Genomic DNA, 20000 nt, shown 5'->3' on the forward strand with positions numbered 1-20000 from the left:
CCCCAGACACTCTGCCCCTCTGTCCCCCAGCCCTCCAGACCCCCAGCCCCTCTGCCCCCCAGACACTCTGCCCCTCTGCCCCCCAGCCCTCCAGACCCCCAGCCCCTCTGCCCCCCAGACACTCTGCCCCTCTGCCCCCCAGCCCCCCAGACCCCCAGCCCCTCTGCCCCCCAGACACTCTGCCCCTCTGCCCCCCAGACCCCCAGCCCCTCTGCCCCCCAGCCTCTCTGCCCCCCAACCCCCCCGCGCCGTTTCACGAAGAGGGCGACGCTCTTGTCGTCCGTGTTGGGAATATTAGGGTTGACCAGCAGGAAGGTGAACTGTTATGTAGTTTAACCCTTGGTGTTACTCTCCTGTGTGGTCAGAAGAGCTCTAGCGCCCTCTGTTGGACTGATGGAGACAAGTCTGGGTCTGTTGTTGTGTTGGAGACAGTGAGGTGGTTCCAACAGAGTAACATTCAACAGGTTGATAATCATTCATTTCATTAACATTTATTCTCCAATTCAGATTATAATCTCTTTTTCAAGAGCGACCTGGCCAAGATTGGCAACAGTTCAAACTGTTTCATACCGTATACACTCACATTAAAACCAACAGATCAGCTCAAAAGTGCCACACAGTATACAAGCGTGCAGGGAAGTATATAATCCTATTTCAAAGAAAACAAGTCAAAGTATCAATATAGTCCGTTTCTATAGACCTCACCATGCCAATTCATTAGAGTGACTAGACCCTCAGTCTAGATCCTAGATCCTCGGTGTCTGGAGTCATCCTGGCTCGCTAGATGCCTGAGATGAGCATACTACACACACACACACACACACACACACACACAAAACATCACACGTCACAGATATTAATCCGCTGCTATAGCACCCTCTGCCACAAGAGGGCAACCACGACAGACAAATACACATTATTGCTCTGTCCCCAGCAATACCTCCAGGATCACTACACATGCCTGTGTTGATCACTACACGCCTGTGTTGACGAGCTTGCATTCATGTGTCCAGGCCCCATATCTGCCTGCATGTCTGTCCGTCCGTCCGTACCGGCAGTGAAGGCGCTCGTGGCTCAGGTTTGTTGTGTCGACAGCGTTGATGTTCTGTGTGTGTACAGTAAAGCGATCCCGGCGTCACTCCCCGCCGGCTTTGTGTCGCTATAATGTTGATAGAAAGCCGAGAAGAGGCTCAAGATTCCTCCGTAGGCCGCCGCCAAGCTGCACGGCTCTGTATCCTGTTCTGGAGTAGCTACCCTCCACACCCCCCTGAGAACTGAGGCACATAGTCTCGCATTGCCAGACTTAGAGTATCTCCACACTTTGTTTACTCCGCGCCGGCGCTGGAGAAAAGTCTGGCTGCACTCGTTACCGTTCGGGGATAGGGGAGAAAAAAAAGGCTTTCTTTACATCGATCACACTCGCCTTAGGCGGAGTTGTTGTTGTTGTTTCATGTAGCGAAGGGGACTTTGAAAAAGGTAACACAGATAGGGAAGGAGTCTGGATTGAATCTGATTGGCTACCGATGGAGCTGACTACATATTCCGTGGCCTCTGATTGGGCAGTGATAAACGAGTATCCCCAACACCTACATCCAATGAGTCGGACTGCGGTGACCCTAGCTGTGACCCTAGCTGTGACCCCCCCCCCCGTTGGCCGTCCACTGGCTGGTCAGGAGCACACTCTCAAGCCCCCCTCTGTCACTCAGCACATTCAAGACCTGAAGAAAATAAACTAGACAGAGAGATGGAGGGCTGGATAAGGGCGTGGCCGGTGACAAATGCGCGAGGACTCATGCACAGGAGCGCCTCAGTGCTGAAACTGTCACGGACGCCGTCGCGCCGACGATCTCATCGAGATCGCATTCTCTGCCGACGGCGCCCGTAATTGTTAAATTCGGAGCTTGTGCTGTCTTGTTTGGCTCCTCGGGGCTGTGTGTATACGTCTGTCTAAGCGAGCCCGCTATGTTAATCTCATCTGACCTCCCTTCTGTCAACGACCAGCTGTCTCTCCCCTCCAGAGCCGGTCACACATGGTAGTCTGAAGCGTGTTAGTCCTCCGCCAACACCTACAGGGTGCTTAACCTCTGGAAGAAACGTACTGAACGCCGTAGCCCCGATACTAAGCTCTCGAGCTCCTATTCTAGCGACACACTCTAGCCTAGATCTGGTCTCACTCCCGGCTTGGGTGCCGCGTGACCGAGCGTGCTTGTGCTCTCTGTCGTTGCCAGGGAGACAGCGGAACAGGTTGGAGCCAATGGACACCATCTTCGTCAAGCAGGTGAAGGAAGGAGGCCCCGCCCACGGAGCTGGACTCTGTACAGGTAACGCCTTCTCCATGGAGACAGGTTATACGCCGAGTTTCACGATTCACTTTTGTTACCTTTGACGTGGAAGAGCACATTTGCGGTTTCTAGGAGTTTCTGCTAGAAAACCTGGAAACATTCTTTCATTTCATCACTTTCATTACTGGGAAATTCTTCATTACTGGGAATTCTGACAGGAAATCGCAGCTCGTTGGTCGGCCAAAACGAATGTTACCTCTGAGGGAAAGTTTTCAGTAAACAGAAACGGAGGCAGATGTTTTGGTGGTGAAAAACATGCGCGCTGTTTCGCCGTCTTGTTGTCAGTGTTGACGCTGGGCCAGCAGAGGGGTTAATAGGAAGTGTTAAGCGGTCCGGGACAAGCCCTCAATCTCCTTCCATCAGCCAATCTCTCTCTCCTGGGACCTGGAGTGCTCTTGTCTGCGCCCGATTAATCTCTGTATCTCCCACAACTCCCTCAGCGGCTTCCTGTGTAGATGACATCTTCAGAAAACGTGAATGAAGGAGTAGCCCCCCGTCCCTACAAAACCCGCCCCCCCCCCCAACCCCCCGCTCCCTTCCCGGTAAACCCCCAACCCCCCCCCCCCCCCTCCCGGACCCTCCCACTCTGGTGTTGCAACTCTCCTGTGATCTCAACACACTGTTATCTGTCCACACCAGCTCATTGTTCTCCTCATTGTTCCAGACGGCGCGGACCGCGTTCAGAACCGCTCTGCCGAGCGCGTGGGGGTGGAGACGGGTCAAGGGTGGAGCTGATGTTGTTGTTGTTCTGTGTGATTTATCGCTGTGTTCCCTGCCCCCCCCCCCACCAGGGGACCGCATCGTCAAGGTGAACGGAGAGAGCATCATCGGAAAGACGTACTCCCAAGTGATAGCCTTGATACAGAACAGGTAAGGGACGACTTTGCTTGTAACACACCTGACCACTACGGAGGGAGGGGGGCAAATTTCATAGTATCACTCCCCCAAAAATCTATTTATAGCAGAGAGCCAAGTCCACATATTTTAGAGACTGGTTGGAATATCTCCGTGTCCAAAGGAAGATCAAAGGGAGATCAAAGGAACTACTGTGTCATCTGATCTCTTATTTGCTTATGTGCCAATCACGCTTACCGTTAATGGTGGCGCTGTACTTTTTCCACACTTCCGGGAACACTTTGTGAAAATGAGTGATGCTGATTATGTCAACACATATTTTTTACCCCAAAGCTCGATGGAGCAACTCAAATTTCCTTCCTGATCTAAAGCTATTTTGTGTACACAGCTAAAGGTAACAACTAAAGGTAATACTTTACCTTTAGTTGCTATTAGTTAATATGTACTTTTACAGTACCACCTATATTAAGAACATTGTAGTAACATAGAAACCACTTCAGTTTGTACAGTAGTTCCAAGGTGTTATGGTTTAGCATCATAGGTTATTACACAAGTGGAGCTATGAGGGGTGGGAGGGTGATTCTGCTATTGTTTTGGTAACACAGCCCATGCCGTGAAACCATGTGTTCAATTAAATATTTATGACATTTTCCCCCAATTGGTCAGACAGTAGATGGAGCAACTGGAGTAGGAGGAGTTGTGAACTTCCAGGGCTTAACTACTGGTGTGTGTAGCGTTGCCTGCCTCAGATAGTACGTTTCAGAACGCAGGGTTCGGCGTTGGCTGTCATGGAGTCAGCCGTAGGATATCTAGCCAACCCTCCTCTGGTCTTCAGCCTTGAACTAAGCCCCGCCCCCTCAGCGCTGTCTCTCTGATGTTCTCTGCCCCTCCCAGTGACACCTCGCTGGAGCTGTGCGTGATGCCGAAGGATGAGGACATCTTACAGCTGGTGAGTACGCTGCGCTGGCGTGCGACCTGCCGTCAGGCGCGCAGATGGGATTCATTGTTGTTGTCAGTCGAGGGATTTTTTTTTCTATGAGCGACAATCAAAATCAAGAGGCGGTACGCCGGCGCTTCAAAGACAGACGTCCATCGGCGGCCGCGCCTGCCGCTTCCCGGCAAATCGCGAGCGCCGCGCCGCTCCGGCGTTGCGACACGCAGCCGGAGACGAAGACAAAACAAACATGTGGCGTCGCCGCGAGTCACGCGCCTTCTCCTCTCCGGAGAAGCGGGCTTCCCGAGCGTGACGGGCGGGCTGGTTTCCTGGAGGCGGGCTGTGGCCCGGGGGGTTCGTCGTTCATCAGCTTTGTTTTGACCGTTAGCTCTTACTGCAGCCTCCCTCGGGGGTCGAGCTAAAAACTCCTCCATGGACGAGCGGGCCAGCAGCAGACTCTGACAGCCGGGCGGAGCGTATGGGAGAGAGAGAGAGAGTTGGGGGGGGGGGGGGGGGGGGGGCAGAGAGAGAGAGAGAGAGGGACACACACACACTCACACAACCCCCAGACAACAGATCGTTGTCTTTCTTGTTAAGGAAATCAACAGAGCAGCACACGTAAATTGAAAGACAGAGACAAAATTTAATTTATTTAATTGTGGACAGATCGGAAAAAAATCACGCTGACGCGTTTTGGCTACAAGCCTTCATCAGAGCGTGTGTGAGGATGTTCGGTGTGGGCTTATATAGCCTCCACTTGGTAGTAGGTGTCACCGGTAGCAATCAGTGTCAACATTCACTCAAACACTGGCACATATTTAAAGCTGAGAATACACTTAAAGGACATGGCCAAGATTTCGGGAAATATGCTTGTTTTCCATCTTCCCTGGGGTTAGACAAGCAGTATGAAGCATTTTCAACTCTGTGCATCATCTCTGCGCTTCACAGGACTAGAGAGAGTCTCCATATCCAGGATATGGAGAGAGGAGGAGATCCCCTTAAAACATTAGCCCAACGCGAGATGTATTGGATCTATACATTAAACAGCATGGCACCAGCGGGTCTTAATGATGACTTTAGTCTGAAATGCTTTCTTTAGTGCTATCCACCTATGAACACCTCCACCGTCATAAATGTACTGTTGTTTATTCCCAGTGGAATTGCCCTGTTTATTACTATAGGCCTAACTCTGATTAGCCTACCATTACTTTGAATGTTTGTTATGAATGGGTTGTATTCGTTTGATTGATGGCTAATTGATTGATTGTCAATGGTGAACTGAATGTTCACACTGATTGCTACCGGTGACACCTGCTACCAAGTGGAGGCTATTTAAGCCCACGCCGAACATCCTCACACACGCTCTGATGAAGGCTTGTAGCCGTTTTTTTTCCACAATTAAATAAATGAAATAGAATTTTGTCTTTGTCTTTCAATTTACCTATGCTGTTCTGTTGATTTCCTTAACAAGAAAGACAACGATTTGTTGATCTATATTTTTTTGAGTTCAGCACCGTACTCAATTGACCCCGAGAAGCGCGCTCTACCTTCATTTCGTGACAACCCCCAGACACCCAGTCTTATTCTCTTCCACTGTGCTTCTCCTGTGTAGAGAGCCCAGAAAACCCAATTGAGGCCCACAGTGTCATGCTAAATACCACGCATAGCTAGCTAGCTAGGCCGCGCTCGCCAAAAGCTACAGAAACTTGCTTCTGGCATTTTGGAATGCATCATCTGAGCACTGATGGAGGCTACGGGCACCAGGCAGTAATTAGCGCCGAGCGGAGAAACACACACAAGTCACATACAGTAATGCGCGCAGTCGAGGACGATTGCCAGCAATAATATTTACAGATACTAAGACGCCATCTGCCTGAATCATGTGTTTGTGGGACTGCGTTAACTGTTACACATTCACAATAATTGTTTTGAGATGGTACATGTGTTCGCTGTCTAGGCTTTTGTGATTCATTCCTGTGAAAGAAGACGCAAACGAGAGGGGTTGAGGTGGAGGAGAGCTTAGGAGCGCTGCTGTAGACAGGCTGAGGTAGGGCGTCTGGCAAACTGCCTGGCCTAAATAATGGTGGCTCTTCTTCCGTGTTTGTTATTGGTGGTGGCCCTGGACTCACTAACACCACCTTGGACGACCATTTTTCAGGCAAGGCAGTTTGCCAGAAGTCCAATAAAATACATATACATGCTTCTTGGCAGTTCCCAGCCTTCAACCCCCCAGCGCCAGTTATGGTGAGACTATCCTCATCTTTTACATTTCTCTGCGACTCTTTGTTGAGAAGCGCCTCGTCCATGTGGTGAGGCTGAGGGGGAGGAGAACGCAGGGTCCTCTCTGGACGTGTCCTCTGTGGACGTGTCCTCTGGGGACGGGTCCTCTGGGGACGCTCTGTCGCTGTGTCCCTCCTCGTCCTCAGAGCGGCGTCTCCTGCGTCTGCTCTAGCAGCGGTGCGTGAAGGAGAGGGCCGTGCAGAGGCTGTAACACACATACACACACATACTGCACATACACACACACACACACTGTACAAACACACACACACACACAGTTTCACACACACACACATAGTCTCACACACACATACACACACACACAGTCTCTCACACACACAAATATTGTATACACACACACATACACGCACACACACACACACACACAGTCTCTCACACACACAAATATTGTATACACACACACACACACATACACGCACACACACACATAGTCTCACACACACACACATAGTCTCACACACACACACACACACACATACTGTATACACACACACATAGTCTTACACACACACATACTGTATACACACACACACGCACACACACACACACACTTACACACACATAAACACACACACGCAGAATGTCGGCTCATAGTGACACCCGACATCTTCAGCGCACAGAACGGATGAACGAGTGAAGGGCAGGAGGGATGGAGGGATGAGAGGAAGTGTGGAGGGATGAGGGGAGGGATGGAGGGAAGTATGGAGGGATGAAGGATGAGTGGAGGGATGGAGGCTGAGGACGAGGTGCCCTCGGGGTGTGGTGTGTGTGTGTGTGTGTGTGCTTGTGTGTGTGTTCTGTGTGTGTGTGTGTGTGCTTGTGTGTGTGCACTTCAGAGGAGCATGGAGTCCCTTGGCCACTCAGCACCAGCAGTCAGCTGACCGCCCCCCTGGCACAATGTTTACTGGCCTGCAGGAGAGAGGGGGGGAGAGAGGGAGAGGGGGGAGGAGAGAGGGAGAGGAGGAGAGAGGGAGAGGGAGGGGAGAAGGGGAGGGAGAGGAGGGGAGGAGAGAGGTAGAGGAGGGGAGGAGAGAGGAGGGGGAGGGAGAGAGGGGGAGGAGGGAGAGAGAGGGAGGGAGCGGAGGAGGGGGAGGAGAGGAGGGGAGGAGAGAGAGAGAGAGGAGGGAGAGAGGAGGGGGAGGGAGAGAGGGGGAGGGAGCGGAGGAGGGGGAGGAGGGAGAGAGGAGGGGGAGGGAGAGAGGGGGAGGATGGAGAGGAGGACAGAAAGGCAGGTGAGGGAAAGGCGATGGTGAGAGAGATGAGGGAACTGAGAGAGGGAACACTCCATGAGGTCTGAATATGCAGCTAGGCAGCTGGCCCTCACACCGAGAGAGAGAGAGAGAGAGAGAGACTGGCCCTCACACTGAGAGAGAGAGAGAGAGACTGGCCCTCACACCGAGAGAGAGAGAGAGAGACTGGCCCTCATACCGAGAGAGAGAGAGAGAGAGAGAGAGAGAGAGACTGGCCCTCACACCGAGAGAGAGAGAGAGAGAGAGAGAGAGAGAGAGAGAGAGAGAGAGACTGGCCCTCATACCGAGAGAGAGAGAGAGAGAGAGAGAGAGAGAGAGAGAGAGACTGGCCCTCACACCGAGAGAGAGAGAGAGAGAGAGAGAGAGAGAGACTGGCCCTCACACTGAGAGAGAGAGAGAGAGAGAGAGAGAGAGACTGGCCCTCATACCGAGAGAGAGAGAGAGAGAGAGAGAGAGACTGGCCCTCATACCGAGAGAGAGAGAGAGAGAGAGAGAGAGAGACTGGCCCTCATACCGAGAGAGAGAGAGAGAGAGAGAGAGAGAGAGACTGGCCCTCACACCGAGAGAGAGAGAGAGAGAGAGAGAGAGAGACTGGCCCTCACACCGAGAGAGAGAGAGAGAGAGAGAGAGAGAGACTGGCCCTCATATCGAGAGAGAGAGAGAGAGAGAGAGAGAGACTGGCCCTCACACCGAGAGAGAGAGAGAGAGAGAGAGACTGGCCCTCACACCGAGAGAGAGAGAGAGAGAGAGAGAGAGAGAGAGAGACTGGCCCTCATACCGAGAGAGAGAGAGAGAGAGAGAGAGAGACTGGCCCTCACACCGAGAGAGAGAGAGGGAGAGAGAGGGAGGAGGGAGAGAGAGAGAAACAGAGCAGTCAGAAAGAATATAGTGTGTGTGTGTGTGTGAAAAGCCGGAGGGAGGTTTGAGAGGGGGGGGGGGGGGAGAGAGAGAAAGTGAGTAGAGCAGAGGGATAGGCATAGAGAGAGAGAGGGAGAGAGAGAGAGAGGGAGAGAGAAAGAGGGGATCCAGATCTCGGTGTAATCGAACAGCGGTCGGATGACGGACGAGAGGAGGCGAACGCGACGGGGGGGGGATGACACCCGGACTCATCCCCTGGGTCGCTGAGGGACACAGAGGGCGAAGCGGGGCGGCGCGAAACGTGATCCCCCCCTCCACCTCTCCGCTCAGCATCCCCTCCGTACTCCTGCTGTCCCCCTCCTCTCCGCTCCTCCTGTCCTCCGCCCAGCTGGGGGTGGGGGGGCGTGTGTCCCCCCCCCCCCCATCCACACACACACACACAGCAGAGTGTATTTTCAGCCCGAGCTGAAGTGACACAAGTATCCGTCCGCCTCTCCGACGCTCCGACTCTGTCTCTTCTTCACTCATCTTTCTAATTCTCTCTTTTTCTCCCCCCCCCCCCCCCCCTCCCGAACCCTCCTCCTCACTCCTGTCGTCTCTCGCTTGCCTCTAACCTGTGGGCTGCAGTTTTCCAGGGACATCACTGCTCTGGTAAGAAGCCATACTAACTCCCTTTACTGTCGTTGTGCCTGTTCTTCCCTTCGTAGCGAGCCCTGTGGTTAGAAGGCGTCCTGTGGACCATCGTCGGCGTGTCAGTTTTGGGACTTTCCTTTCTGCCCGGTTGCCCTGTAGAAGTAGGCGTCATTTCTACGTAGAAGTTTCCATCATTTCTACCTACAAGTATGCGTCATTTCCATGTAGAAGTATGTGTCATTTCTACCTACAAGTATGCGTCATTTCCATAAAGCAATGTATAATAGGTAGGCGTATGTGCGTACCTTGTGAGAGGCTTGTTTAAATAGTTGATAGTATTCAGAGGAAAACAGCCTTAGTTCTTCCCCTCTCTCTCCTGAGCTAGGCTCTTGTCTGACGTCAGGGAAGTTGGCAGGTCTCTGTTGTTTTTTTATGACTTATGCAAATCACGAGGGCGGGGCCAGGCGTCGGCAGGCGTGCCGAGGGGTTGCTGTAAGGAACGTAACCTGACACCGCAGGTGGAGCCCTGTTTATTAAAGTCCAACACACGTAGCTCTCGCTTCCCGTTCCTCTCAGGGAGAGCGAGAGCGCACACACACACACACACACTGCAGGGCTGGAGACTTGCATCACCTGCACCTGGGACTACCGACACGCGACTCAGAATAAACATTTATTTCAGTTCACTACCTACCTATCATCTGAGTTAACCGCGGGTTAAATGCGTGGAGTTTTACCGGCAAAGTTTTGAGTTCTCGGCGCATTGTTTGTGTTCGAGCCGAGCGAGCGTGTGCGTGTGGCGGCGGAGACGGTCATGCTGACGGAGATAGCGTTAGCCAGGAAGGGGAGACGGCACCCCCCCTGCAGCCTGGCCTCGTGTCTTAGAGGCGGGTCCCCGGGACCCAAGGTGGGTGAGCCCGCCTCCGACCGCCGCTTTGACCTTCCCTCTGGGTCCAACGGCTTCATACTGGACCCGCTCGCTCTGTCTGTCTGTCTGTCCGTCTGTCCGTCTGTCCGTCCGTCCGTCTGTCCGTCCGTCCGTCCGTCCGTCCGTCCGTCCGTCTGTCCGTCTGTCTATGTCTGTCTGTCTGTCTGTCTGTCTGTCTGTCTGTCTGTGTCTGTCTGTCTGTCTGTCTGTCTGTCTGTCTGTGTCTGTCTGTCTGTCTGTCTGTCTGTCTGTCTGTCTGTCTGTCTGTGTCTGTCTGTGTCTGTCTATGTCTATGTCTATGTCTATGTCTGTGTCTGTCTGTCTGTCTGTCTGTCTGTCTTTCTGTCTGTCTGTCTGTGCCTCTGTCTGTCCGTCTTCCATCCATCCATCCATCCCTTCATCTCAGTGTCTCTCCGTTCTCTCTCTCTCTCTCTCTCTCTCTCTCTCTCTCTATCTCTCTCACACATCTGTTGTGGGTTCATATGGAGGTCGCTTGACCCCTCCTCACATCACTCTCTTATTGGCCGGAGAGAGAGAGAGGGCTTGTTGTTTTTGGCTCACGGTCCAGCATTGCGTTATATCCGAGCGTTGCGTATGTGTTTGTTTTGAAAGCTACGGGTCTTCGGTCCATCTGTCGGCCAGCTGACCCGTGGCGCGGGAGTCGTCCGGGGGGCGCGTCGTCCGGGGGGCGCGCCGGCCGCGGCGAGAGGCCCCGACGGCGAAACTGGAGTCGTAACAAACATAACGTATACGTAATACGTAACAAGTTGCCAAAACCTTAGGGACAGCCAGTAGCACAACTTGCTCTTTTATTTATTATTATTATTATTTATTTATTTTTCCTTTTATTTGGACACATTTTTACTAGAAATATTACTTACTAGAAAGAGAGCTGCTAGTTGTTAGTTAACTTAACAGTAATTAACCATATACTTAATCTGTTTTTTCATGTTATTATTGAATTGTGTTCTTGACGCTTTGGCAATACTGTTCACCCGATATTCATGCCAATAAAGCATATTGAATTGAATTGAATTGAGTCGCGGGCGTCCCTCGACGTCTCCCCTGCCTCCCGCGGCTCTGCCGCCCGCTCCGTAGTTCAGCCGTAGGACCCGGGGTCGCGGCGCTGGTCCGACTCCGTAGCTCAGAGAGGGGCGTGCGGGGTTTGGTGCGGCGCCATATGCCGTAGTATACAGCCAGACCTGTCTACCTCCACACTTCCTCTACGCTGTGCCAGCGCTGGAGGAAGGTCTGGCTGGAGTCACTACCATTTGGGGATGGGGGGGGGGCGTGCGCTGTATTTGTTTAAACCAATCCCAATCGTCTACGGCGGGGCGGTTGCTGGGTTGTTGTCGTTTCATGTGGTCTGGATCGGCGCCATCGATCGGGCAGTAATAAACACCTACGCCCGTCGAGTCAGAGTACTAGGAAGGCGGCGTGCGGTGCGTTATTTTGGGAGAAGAGGTCCGGTCGGTGCTGTTTTGCGTCACGCGGTCTCAGGTGTTCCATAACCTGAATCCGTCTCCGTGGAGAGTGACGCAGCGTTTCCTGCTCTCCCCCCCCTGCAGGCGTACTCCCAGGACGCGTACCTCAAAGGGAACGAGGCGTACAGCGGCAACGCCCGCAACATCCCGGAGCCGCCGCCCGTCTGCTACCCGCGGATAGAGTCCGCGGCAGCGGCGGGGGGCGTGGCCCAGGCCGCTGCGGACCCCTCTGCCGGGGCTGCCGCCGCCAACGAGAGCCTCGTCCAGAGCTACCGCCTGGAGATCCCCGTCCCCCCCTCGCCACCCCCCGCCCCCCAGGCGGCGGCGGCGACGACGGCGTTTGCCTGCAACGAGAGCCCGAGGACGACGGCGTCGGCGGCGCCGCCCCCCGACCCGGTGGAGAGGGGTTCCCGCGCGGCCCGGGCCGGCCCCAGCCACAGGACCGAGGAGAACCGGTACGCCGGACCCCCTCCCCCCGCGGACCCCCCCTCCTCCTCCTCCTCCAAAGCCAGGCCCCTCCTCCCCCCCCCGCCCCACCTCGGGAACCCGCCGTGCTCACCCCCCCCCCTCCTCCTCCTCCCCCGCCCCCTGGAGCCGTCCGCCGGCGGCAGCGCCGGGACGATCTACCCCGCCTCCTCCCCGCTACGACCCCCGCTCGCCGCCGCCTCCCCCAACCACTGCCCCCCCTCCTCTTCCTCTGCCTCCTCCCCCCTGCACAACATCGACTGGCGGAACTACACCACCTACAAGGACTACATCGACGCCAAGCGCCTGCACACCTACGGCTGCCGCACCATCCAGGAGCGCCTGGACAGCCTGCGGGCCCGCGGCCCGGCGCCGCCCACCACCGCCGCCGCCGCCGCACCCCTCCAGCAGCCGCAGGCCGGACGGAGGAGCGCCTCCCACGACCGGGGGACCGCTCGCTACGGGGGAAGGGGGGCGGCGCCGGCGGTCGCCCCGCTCCGCTCCGTCTCCCAGGAGAGGCTTAGCGCCGGCGGCGGTGTGCTCCGTAGGGATTGGCCCCGGAGCGCCTCGCAGGACGTCCTGCCCTCCGGCTCCGCCCCCGCGTGGGCGCCCAAACCCCGCGCCCGCTCCTGCGACTACCTGGGCCGGACGGCGGAGCCCGCGGAGAGAGGAGGGGGAGGGGGAGGAGCCTGCGTCCGGGCGGAGCCGGAGGGGGAGGAGCCCGGAGCCAGCGGCAGACAGGGGTTGGGCGTCGTCCTCAGGGCCCCGCCCCAGCTGCACAGGGCGTCCGCCGTCCAGAACACCGGCGAGGAGGACGCCCCGGGAGACCAGAGACCTGTCGCCGTGGGCAACCACCTTGGCCAAGCCTCCCGGGGGCGGGCCGACAGCCTGCAGGAGGGAGGCAGGAGGGAGGCGGGGCTCGGTGCCCGTTCTGCCTCCTGCTCAGGCCCCTCCTCCTCCTCCTCCTCCAAAGCGCCCGTCCAGCAGAGGCCCTCTGCTTCCGCCGCCAGGGCGAGGGTCGGCGTGGCCCCGCCCCTGCTCCCGCCCCTCCCCGTGCGGTCCAACAGCCGGCCGGCGGAGGGCGTGGAGGGGCCGGACGCCACGGTGGTGATCCTGAGGCGGGACAAGTCCTCCGGGCCCCACCCCCTGCGCCACCCGTCCTACATCCTGGCCGTCAACGACCACGAGGGAGGAGGGGAGGCGGCGGTCTCGGTCTCGGGCGCAGCGGAGGGCGGGCTGCTGCGACCGCCAGGCGAGACAGGGAGGGAGGGGCACGCCAGGAGGCTCAGCGACCAGAGGAAGGCCTCCTGCTCCAGCCACCTGGACGACTCGCTGGACTCCATCCCATTCATAGGTGAGAGAGACCCGCGCACTCTGCTCTCTCTCTGATATCTCTCTGATATCTGTCTCTCTCTCGGCTCTCTCTCTGATATCTGTCTCTCTCTCTGCTCTCTCTCTGATATCTCTCTCTCTCTCACAGACCCACGCACTCTGCTCTCTCTCTGATATCTCTCTGATATCCGTCTCTCTCTCTGCTCTCTCTCTGATATCTCTCGCTCACAGACCCACGCACTCTGCTCTCTCTCTGATATCTCTCTTTCTCTCACAGACCCACGCACTCTGCTCTCTCTCTGATATCTCTCTGATATCTGTCTCTCTCTCTGCTCTCTCTCTGATAACTGTCTCTCTCTCTGTTCTCTCTCTGTGATATCTATCTCTGCTCTCTCTCTGATATCTCTGATATCTGTCTCTCTCTCTCTCTCACAGACGCACGCACTCTGCTCTCTCTCTGCTCTCTCTCTCTGATATATCTCTCACAGACACACACTCTGCTCTCTCTCTCTCACAGGCCCACGCACTGTGCTCTCTCTCTGCTCTCTCTCTCTGATATCTCGCACAGCAAATACAGCATGAGAGTGTGTGTGTGTGTGTGTGTTTGTGTGTGTGTGTGTGTGTGCGCGTATGCGCGTGTGTGTGTGTGTGTGTGTCACAGGGCAACAGAGTGCCCTGTGAGAACAGCCATTGACAAAGTTGTTATTGCGCTGCACCATTTCCTCAACCAGCCTCCCCTCCACTGGGGGCAGGGTTCAGAATGAGCCGTCTCATTCGCCGTTCTGATGTCACGATGGCCAGAACACAGCCAGGCCCACGGTAAACACACACTGGCTCAGAGGGGATCTCTGGAGTTAGAGTTTCACTGGAATCAGGAATCTCTGAGTCTCTGGTTACACCTTGGCTTGAGGAGAGAGAGAGAGAGAGGAAAGAGAGAGAGAAGAAAGAGAGAGAGAGAGAAAGAGAGAGCAGGAGAAAGAGCGAGAGAGAGGAAGAGAGAGGAGAAAGAGAGAGAAGGAGAAAGAGAGAGAAGGAGAGAGAAAGAGAGAAGAGAAAGAGAGAGAAGAAGAAAGAGAGAGAGCAGGCGGGAGAGAGAGGGAGGGGGAGTGTTTCTGTGTCTCAGGATGTGCTTGGCAGTGCATGGTAGTGTGTATATGAGCTGTCTTGGCTGGCCAGGTGTGTGTCTAGCTAGCCAGATCAACTACAGAGAACCTCCATTATATCAGACGCGCTGCTTCGCTCTAATAGTCGTCAACAATGTTACATAAGAGTCTTTATTGATATTGCGCCGGACCCAGCTTCCTCCTAAATGTGCAGTCCGTTACTGTATTGATCCTCTTCTTTACAGCAGATGAGATTATGAAGAGCTAATATTTACTCAGTTCTACATCACAGTCTTTGTCCTTTGTCTGTTTTATATGACTTCACGTTGACAAAGATTACCTTACTTAGAGAGAGAGAGAGAGACAAAGAGAGAGACAGAGAGAGAGAGAGACAGAGAGAGCAGTTGGGACTGAGGTACAGTTTGCTGGTTTGTGTGGTATCTCTTAGGTTCACCCCAGGGCAGTGGAAGCAGTGGGAGGTAGAACGTGTGTTGGCCTGTATCCCCCAGGTTCACCACACACGGCTAGTGGCTGAGCTGCACCGACGGGGCTATTTTAGACAGGTTTCCTAGAGTGGGACGAGGGCGTGCATGTTCAACTGGATTAGCACGTTTCTACCGTGTGGACCGAATTACTGAGTCTGGTTTCAGCGTCTCGTTATGAAAGAGTTGGGTTGGGATGAATGGAGAGGATGGAGAAAGTGTCATTGTTTATGAGCAGAAGGAACACGTGATTGGACCGTACTTCCTGGTTTGATAAGAGATGTACTGTACCCTGTAGACAGTAGCCTACGGTGTGTTCAGTAATTCAGTAGCTGTGGAAATGGACCGTGGTTGATCAGCAGGGAGGGGCACTGGGAAGACCACTCAACAGGATAGACAGTCTGGCCATGGGATTATGTACAGGATACCACTGCACCACACTGTAGCAGAGAGTGACAGGTTCACCTAAACACACACACTCTCTCTCTCTCTCTCTCTCACACACACACACACACACACACACACACACACACACACACACACACATACAGTACACACACACACACACACACATACAGTACACACACATTCCCCATCTAGTCTGAAACCTCTCTCTCTCCTTTCTTCTTTCTATCACACACACACACACACACACACACACACATCCCCAGATTCAGAGTTTTTTCGTCACATACATAATACAACGTAGTGAAATGTAACAGTCAAGTAAATATACACACACAACAAATCTGACACAACAGAAGCAATAACAGACAGAAACACTATACATTCATCATGTCAGAGGGTTATTTCAGTTAAAAATGAATATAAAGTGCTGTTACTCGGGGAACAAAAAGTGCTTAGTCAGCGCCGTTTAGGTACCAGATGGCCTGGGGGAAGAAACTCTTCCTGAGTCTCTCCGTTTTAGCCATCAGTGAACGGTACCTCTTCCCTGAGCTGAGCAGAGAGACCAGTCCACTGCTTTGGTGACTGGAGTCTCTCAGGAGTCAGACTGGAGTCCCCTCTAGTCTGAAACCTCTCTCTCTGTCCTTCTTTCTATCACACACCCACACACATACACACACACACACGTGCGTCCCCCATCCTATTGTGAAACGTCTCCTCCAGCACTGCAGAGACGGGAACCTCAGAGTCGCTCTCCTGGCGGTCTGTGACGTCACAAAGACACCAGGAACATACCTGCAGCGAACTCGGTTGGAAAATTCACAAAAGCGACAAATTCAATTGGAATTTCATGATACGATTCAAAGATTACGGCGTCTGCCAGTGGTTTTGTACTGGGGAAGCAACTGAACAGAACATACCGGCCCAGCAGTATGTCCAGACGTTCTAGACAGCTTCCAACCGCAAACAAACTCTGCTTTTCCTGAGAGAATTGTGTTTGCAGTTAGGATGGTGCGTCAGACTGGAACAGAATTTATTTGCGTCTTTGTTAAGACAGATGTTATGTTTCTTCCGAGGTTCGTTTGATTGAGGCTGAGGTTTGGGCTCTAATCACAGGAGGTCTCCCGGGAGCTTCTTCCCGGTGTTCCAGATCTGTTCTGTCGTGTTCCCGGTGTTCCAGATCTGTTCTGACGTGTTCCCGGTGTTCCAGATCTGTTCTGACGTGTTCCCGGTGTTCCAGATCTGTTCTGACGTGTTCCTGGTGTTCCAGATCTGCACTGTCGTCTTCCCGGTGTTCCAGATCTGCTCCGATGTCTTCCCGGTGTTCCAGATCTTCTCCGTCGTCTTCCCGGTGTTCCAGATCTGCTCCGATGTCTTCCCGGTGTTCCAGATCTTCTCCGTCGTCTTCCCGGTGTTCCAGATCTGCGCTGTCGTCTTCCCGGTGTCCCAGATCTGCACCTGGTGTTCCAGATCTGCACTCGGGTCTTCCCGGTGTTCCAGATCTGCGCTGTCGTCTTCCCGGTGTTCCAGATCTGCTCCGTCGTCTTCCCGGTGTTCCAGATCTGCCCCGACGTCTTCCCGGTGTTCCAGATCTTCTCCGTCGTCTTCCCGGTGTTCCAGATCTGCGCTGTCGTCTTCCCGGTGTTCCAGATCTGCTCTGTCGTCTTCCCGGTGTTCCAGATCTGCTCCGACGTCTTCCCGGTGTTCCAGATCTTCTCCGTCGTCTTCCCGGTGTTCCAGATCCGCGCTGTCGTCTTCCCGGTGTTCCAGATCTGCGCTGTCGTCTTCCCGGTGTTCCAGATCTGCTCCGTCCTCTTCCCGGTGTTCCAGATCCGCGCTGTCGTCTTCCCGGTGTTCCAGATCTGCGCTGTCGTCTTCCCGGTGTTCCAGATCTGCTCCGTCCTCTTCCCGGTGTTCCAGATCTGCTCCGTCGTCTTCCCGGTGTTCCAGATCTGCGCTGTCGTCTTCCCGGTGTTCCAGATCTGTTCTGACGTGTTCCCGGTGTTCCAGATCTGCGCCGTCGTCTTCCCGGTGTTCCAGATCTGCACTCGCGTCTTCCCGGGCCAGACGTGACCGTCCTGAACCAACCTGTCCGTCACTCACCGCCAGCCAATCAGCGGAGCCCGCTGGTTACTCGCCATCCACCAATCAGCTGAGGCCCGCTGGCACCAGTGGCCTAGAACACACAGGGGTTCATCATATCCTCTTTCGTTCTTTCTTTCGCAAGTACGCACACACACACACGTACACACACACACACACACATGTACACACACACACACACGGCCACAGGCAAATACACAGAGACAGGCAGACAGGCAGGCAGGCTCGCCATCTCCACCCTCCCCCAGCGCGTGGTTGGATGGAAGGAGAGAGGGGTGTAAAGAGGCAGGCGATGAGGGCGGATCTGGAGTCACCGGAACAGAACGCTGCTGGCCTCTGGGGAACACACACAGGAAGGGGGAAGACACAGACACGGACACACACACACACACACACACACACACACAGGCTGTTCCACTCAGCTTGGACCGAGCAAACACGACACCTTCACACCCTCATTAAACATCAATTATTATTATTATTATTCGTTGTTGTTTTTCACCCAAAATGTATTTTTCGAGGAAGTACAAACAAACACATCTGTCCCTGTTGGCATCTGACAGGGAGCTTCTGGCTCTGGGCCTCAGGAGGGGGGTCTTGGGAAGCGGGGTAGAGAGGGAGAGAGGGGCATTCCACCGCACGGGTCTGCTCACTGGGAAATCAGGTCAGCTGGTTCATATTAATGTGGGCTATTCGTCGTGAAACATTCGGCGCTCATAGAGGAATGTTATCTGCAGAACGTCTTGTTATTTCGGCGTTACGTCTGCGCAACGGCATCTCTGGCGACGCGCTCAGACGGCGTCCTGGGCGTTCGCGGTCGTAGGTCGGGAGGGCGTTACGACAGCGATGCGCGATTTGCCGTTGCCAAGAAGGAATACCTACGATAGCAGCCCTGAAACATCACAAACACACATTCTTTTATTGTTGTTCCACTCCCTCTCTGCCGTAGGAAGCGGTTATGCAATTTTTTTTTTTAAACCTGCATATGTTTTCATTTCTCAATTTCTCCATTCTATGTTCTGGAGTCTGGGTTTATATCTGGTCCAATAGACGTTGAGCTACGTTCTATGTTCTTGAGTCTGGGTTTATATCTGGTCCAACAGACGTTGAGCTACGTTCTATGTTCTTGAGTCTGGGTTTATATCTGGTCCAATAGACGGTGCGCTACGTTCTTCTCGTGAGCAGACTGTGACTCAGTGACGGAGCTCACTAGCGTCCTGTCCCTGGCCTAACCTGCACACAGGCAGACCTTAGTCACCATCACAGATGGATCATTCGATGACTTGTCTGGGCCTACACCTAACTGCTTCTGCTCACATCTCCTGGTTTGTGTTAAGGGTTAGTTGTCTGGTCGATATCAGATTCAGAGGTAGCAGTGAGTCAGTCGTGTCTATGATTGGTGATGCAATGTCGGCCCGTGTTCCCACCTGTGTGTGAGCGTGTGTGTGTTGACTGTGGAAGGTGTGGACTTCATCAGTACAGTAGACAATCCCCGAACACACCTGTCTGTCTCAGTAGGACTGTGTTGGTTCTTATCTCTGCTTCCTGTGTGTTTAAGCCCAGGGCCGCCTATCAGAGCATGTTTGTTGCAGTCGACTGCTCTACGCGCTGGTGTGTCATTACTGTGCGCCCATGCTCTGAGCCAAGCAGAGATGATGCAATGCCTCGTAAGACGCCGGGATGTTGTCGTGGGCGGGGGGGGTGGCTGTGGCTCAGTGGTAGAGCGGGTCGTCCAACGATCATAGGGTTGACGGTTCGAATCCCGCCTCCTCCTGTCTACGTGTTGAAGTGTCCTTGGGCGAGACACTGAACCCCAAATTGCTCCCAATGAGCAGGCTGGCACCTTGCATGGCAGCTGCCGCCATTGGTGTGTGAATAGAGGCCATTGTAAAGCGCTTTGGATAACGGCGCTCTACAAGCGCAGTCCATTTACCATTTACCATGTTGTTGTTCCCAGACGAGCCGTCCAGTCCCAGCGTGGACCACAACGCCGCGCACATCCCCGCCTCCGCCTTGATCTCCGGCACGCCGGCCATCAGCACCGCCCCCCCCAGCCCGCCCTCCCCGTCGCTTTTCATCCGACGGCAGCTGTCGCACGACCACGGTGAGGGCGCTCTCTCTCTTTCTCTCTCATCCACCTACCCATCCTCTCTCTCTCTCTCTCTCTCATCCAACTACCCACCCTCTCTCTCTCTTTCTCTCTCATCCACCTACCCACTCTCTCTCTCATTCACCTACCGACCCTCTCTCTCTCTCTCATCCACCTACCCACCCTCTCTCTCTCTATTTCTCTCTCTTTCTCTCTCCCTCTCTCTCTCTCTCTCTCTCTCTCTCTCTCTCTCCCTCTCTCTCTCTCTCTCTCTCTCCCGACGACATCGAGTACTGGGCTTCGGAGTCCGCCGACGCGTGAGAAGCACTTGGTGAGCGCAGCCTGGGTTCTCCCATTCGTTATTTCACTCACGCTCACTCTGTGTTCTGTCTGTTTGCTCCCCGTTTTTGTAGACTCTCTTCGGCTCACTATTATC

The 20000-nt window shown here is 54.4% G+C and overlaps 1 protein-coding gene across 3 annotated transcripts in view; it reads left to right on the forward strand.

Annotated features, from left to right (window-relative positions):
- The window catches only part of arhgap21a (Rho GTPase activating protein 21a), a 109778-nt gene that overhangs the window by 74476 nt on the left and 15302 nt on the right, over positions 1-20000 (forward strand). For 2 of the 3 annotated variants that reach the window (XM_084443298.1, XM_084443296.1), the window contains exons 4-10: positions 2229-2321; positions 3134-3212; positions 4092-4146; positions 9168-9191; positions 11670-13404; positions 19433-19579; positions 19978-20000. The exon at positions 19978-20000 is cut by the window's right edge and continues 80 nt beyond it. In XM_084443298.1, coding sequence (XP_084299424.1) covers positions 2229-2321; positions 3134-3212; positions 4092-4146; positions 9168-9191; positions 11670-13404; positions 19433-19579; positions 19978-20000 — 2156 coding nt within the window. The remainder of the gene's footprint in view (positions 1-2228; positions 2322-3133; positions 3213-4091; positions 4147-9167; positions 9192-11669; positions 13405-19432; positions 19580-19977) is intronic. The other variant, XM_084443297.1, reaches the window with a different exon arrangement.

Source organism: Borostomias antarcticus, assembly GCF_949987555.1.
Source record: "Borostomias antarcticus genome assembly, chromosome: 9".
NCBI classification, from domain to species: domain Eukaryota; kingdom Metazoa; phylum Chordata; class Actinopteri; order Stomiiformes; family Stomiidae; genus Borostomias; species Borostomias antarcticus.